The sequence below is a fragment of the Eimeria mitis genome, genomic scaffold (assembly GCF_000499745.2).
Source record: "Eimeria mitis Houghton genomic scaffold, Emh_scaff4332, whole genome shotgun sequence".
NCBI lineage: Eukaryota > Apicomplexa > Conoidasida > Eucoccidiorida > Eimeriidae > Eimeria > Eimeria mitis.
Genome location: NW_013572652.1, coordinates 1725 through 4843, shown reverse-complemented (window position 1 = coordinate 4843; position 3119 = coordinate 1725). Strand labels below are relative to the sequence as shown.

Genomic DNA, 3119 nt, shown 5'->3' with positions numbered 1-3119 from the left:
GCTGCTGCTGGGGCTTTGCTTCTGGTGTATGCGTGTATTTCTTGAGATATAAAAAAAGTTTTTGTTGCTTTTTGGGCGTATTCTTTGTTCTATAAAGTTAATAAAAAAAGGGTTCAGCAGCAGCGAAGCGAAAGCTGCTGCTGCGAGGTACTGTGGCGCGGTGCTGCTGCAGCTGCTGCTGCTGCTGCTGCTGCTGCTGCTGCTGCTGCTGTGAAGGAGGCGCTCACTTATTCCTCTATTGGGCCTTCTTGTTTCTTTTTTTTTCTGTTTTTTCGCAGCAGGTCTACCGCTGTTTATCTTTACTTTTATCGTTTTACTTTATTTTCTTTTTTGGGGGCCAATCAGGCCTCAGCAGCAGCAGCAGCAGCAGCGGCGCGGTGTATCCTCTCTCTCCTCCTCGCCTTGCTGCTTCGGCGCTGCAGCTACACCAGCAGCAGCAGCAGCAGCAGCAGCAGCAATACAGCAGCAGCAGCTGTAAGAGCATCACGGCATACGCAGCGCTTTGCTTTGTCGCGTTCTTGTTTTTCTCTTTTTTTCTTTTTCTCCCTTCTGTTGCCTTTCAGCAGCATTTTGAGCTGTCTCTACAGCAGAGACGCACAGACAGGGAGAGGCGTCTACTGCAGCAGCAGCAGCAGCAGCAGCAGCAACTGTAGCAGCAACTGCAGCAGCAGCAGCAGGTGCAGCAGGGGCCCCTTCTCTTTTTTCTCTCTTACTATTGGAGACAAAAGAAAGGAGACAGTCTCTCTCAGCGACGCCACAAACATTTACTTTGTTTCTCTTCTGTCTTTGTGCGAGGCCACACTCTTTAGCTTCTCTCTTACTTGGCCATTGCTGCTGCTGCTGCTGCTGCTGCTGCTGCTGCTGCTGCTGTTGCTGTGAATACTACTGAGGCGCTTACAGGACATCATGCTGGTGGGGGGGCGCGGAGAGCAGCAGCTGCTGGATAGCAGCAGCATGCAGCAGAGGGCCCACCAGGGCTTCCGAGTTGCTGCAGCAGCAGCAGCAGCAGCAGCAGCAACAGGGGGCCCCCAGGGGCCCCTGGGGCCCCCCGCAGCAACATGCGGTCTTTCTCAGCAGCTAACATATGAGGGTACTGCTGCACCCAGCGAGCTGCGCTGCAGGGCGACGACGCACCTGCTGCAGCTGCTGCGCCAGAAGGAGCGGGCTGTTGCTGCTGCTCCTGCTGCTGCTGCTGCTGCTGCTGCTGGTGGTGGTGGTCCTGCTTCTGTGGACAGCTCTTGCTGCAGCACGGCAGCAGACAGCAACATAAGCAGCAGCAGCAGCTGGGGAACCCTCAGCAGCCGCTGCAGCAGCAGCGCTCGCACCACCGACAGCTACGGCTGCTCCTCATCAGTATGCTCCCAGACATCAGAGGATGAGCCTGTGCAGCAGCAGCAGCCTTTTTGCCGCATGCAGCAGCAGCAGCAGCAGCGGCTAATCCGCAACGAGCAGCAGAAACGGCAGCTGCAGCTGCAGCAGCAGCAGCAACAGCAACAGCGACAGCAGCAGCTCCACCCGAGGCCGATGCCAGCAGATAACCTGCACTTGATCCAGCTGCAGGCCAAGCTGCAGCAGCAACACGAGTGGCTGCAGCAGCAGCGGCAGCAGCAGCAGCAGCAGCAGCAGCAACAGCAGCAGCAGCAGCAGACGTATCAGGGGCAGATGCAGCGAACTGTCTGTCAGCAGTACGGCCGCCAGCAGAGTCTGCCCACGGATCAGCCGCAGTGGCAGCAGCAGCAGCAGCAGCAGCAGCAGCAGCCGCAGCAGCAGCGTGCGCAGCAGCTGCAGCAGCAGCATGAGCAGCTGCTGCAGCGTGTGCAGAGGCAGCAGCAACAGCAACAGTGGCAGCAGCAACAACAGCAGCAACAGCAGCAATGGCCGCAGCAGCAGCAGCAGCAGCAGCAACAGCAACGCCAAGAGTCGCCTGCACAGCAGCAGCGGCAGCGCATGCGACAGCGACGCAGACAGCAGGGACAGCCGCAGCAGCAGCAGCAACTGCAGCAGCAACCGCAGCAGCAGCAGCAGCAGCAGCAGCAGCGGCAGCAACCCTTCCTGCAGCCTGATCTACAGCCTTCTCCGCAGCTTGTGCAGCTTTCTCTGAACCAGCAGCAGCAGCGGCAGCAGAAGATGCAGCTGCTGCAGCAGAAGCTGAAGTTGCTGCAGCAGAAGCTGCAGCAAGAACCACAGCACCAGCAGCACCAACAGCACCAGCAGCAGCAGCAGCAGCAGCAGCAGCAGCAGCAGCAGCAGGGAATAAGTCTGCCGCGGCAAAGGATTGATGGGCCTTGCATTTCAAGGAGAAGTTCCAGCAGCAGCTCAGTTTCATCTGCTGCTGCTGGCGCTCCCTTGAGAGCAGCAGCAGCAGCAGCAGCTGCTGCTGCTGCAGCAGCAGAGCCGAATGAAAGGGCCAGCAATGCCTTTGCTGCTTCTCTCTTTATGCGTATCCCCGACGCTTCAGCTATCCCTCTACCTGTCTCTCTTTTGTCTTAGAGGCGGAGGAGACAGTTAAGGAGACAGGAGAAACAGATGATGCTGCATGCATGCATGCATGCATGCATGCATGCATGCATGCATGCATGCATGCATGCATGCGTGCATGCAGGAGAAATAGATGATGCTGCATGCGTGCATGCATGCATGCATGCATGCATGCGTGCAGCTGTCTCTTCAGGGGGCCCTTCGGTTGGCCCCCAGGCAGCCAACAGCAGCAGCAGCAGCAGCAGCAGCAACAACAACTCTTTGTTGTTGCTACTGCTGCTGCTGCTGCTGCTGCTGCTTGGCGCAAGCTGCTTCTATTAGTGACGGAGCAGCTAGAGGTGCAGCAGCAGCAGCAAGTGCTGCTGCTGCTGCTGCACCCAGTGAGGAGACAGCGGGGACCTCGTTCATCTTGAGGGACAAGAAGACACTTGCAGCAGCAGCAGCAGCAGCAGCAGCGGCAGCAGCAGCAGCAGCAGCAATTTGGCATCAAGGGAAGACACAGCAACAACCCCCCGCAGCGCAGGAGGATGTATCGGCTCCGCGGGGGTGGGGGCCCCCCTGGGGGCCCCCTGTATTTTTCGTGTTTCATGTATGTATGTATGGGGGCCCCTGGTCTAGCCTGAGGGTACTAAGTGTTCCAG

The 3119-nt window shown here is 58.0% G+C and overlaps 1 protein-coding gene across 1 annotated transcript; it reads left to right on the top strand.

Moving 5' to 3' along the window:
• Window positions 1–906: 906 nt before the first annotated feature.
• EMH_0074280 (uncharacterized protein) lies at window positions 907–2490 on the top strand (the record flags this gene model as incomplete). The annotated part of the gene is made up of 1 exon (XM_013499445.1): window positions 907–2490. The coding sequence occupies one exon, from the start codon at window positions 907–909 to the stop codon at window positions 2488–2490; it is 1584 nt and encodes a 527-aa protein (XP_013354899.1).
• Between the last annotated feature and the right edge of the window lie 629 nt (window positions 2491–3119).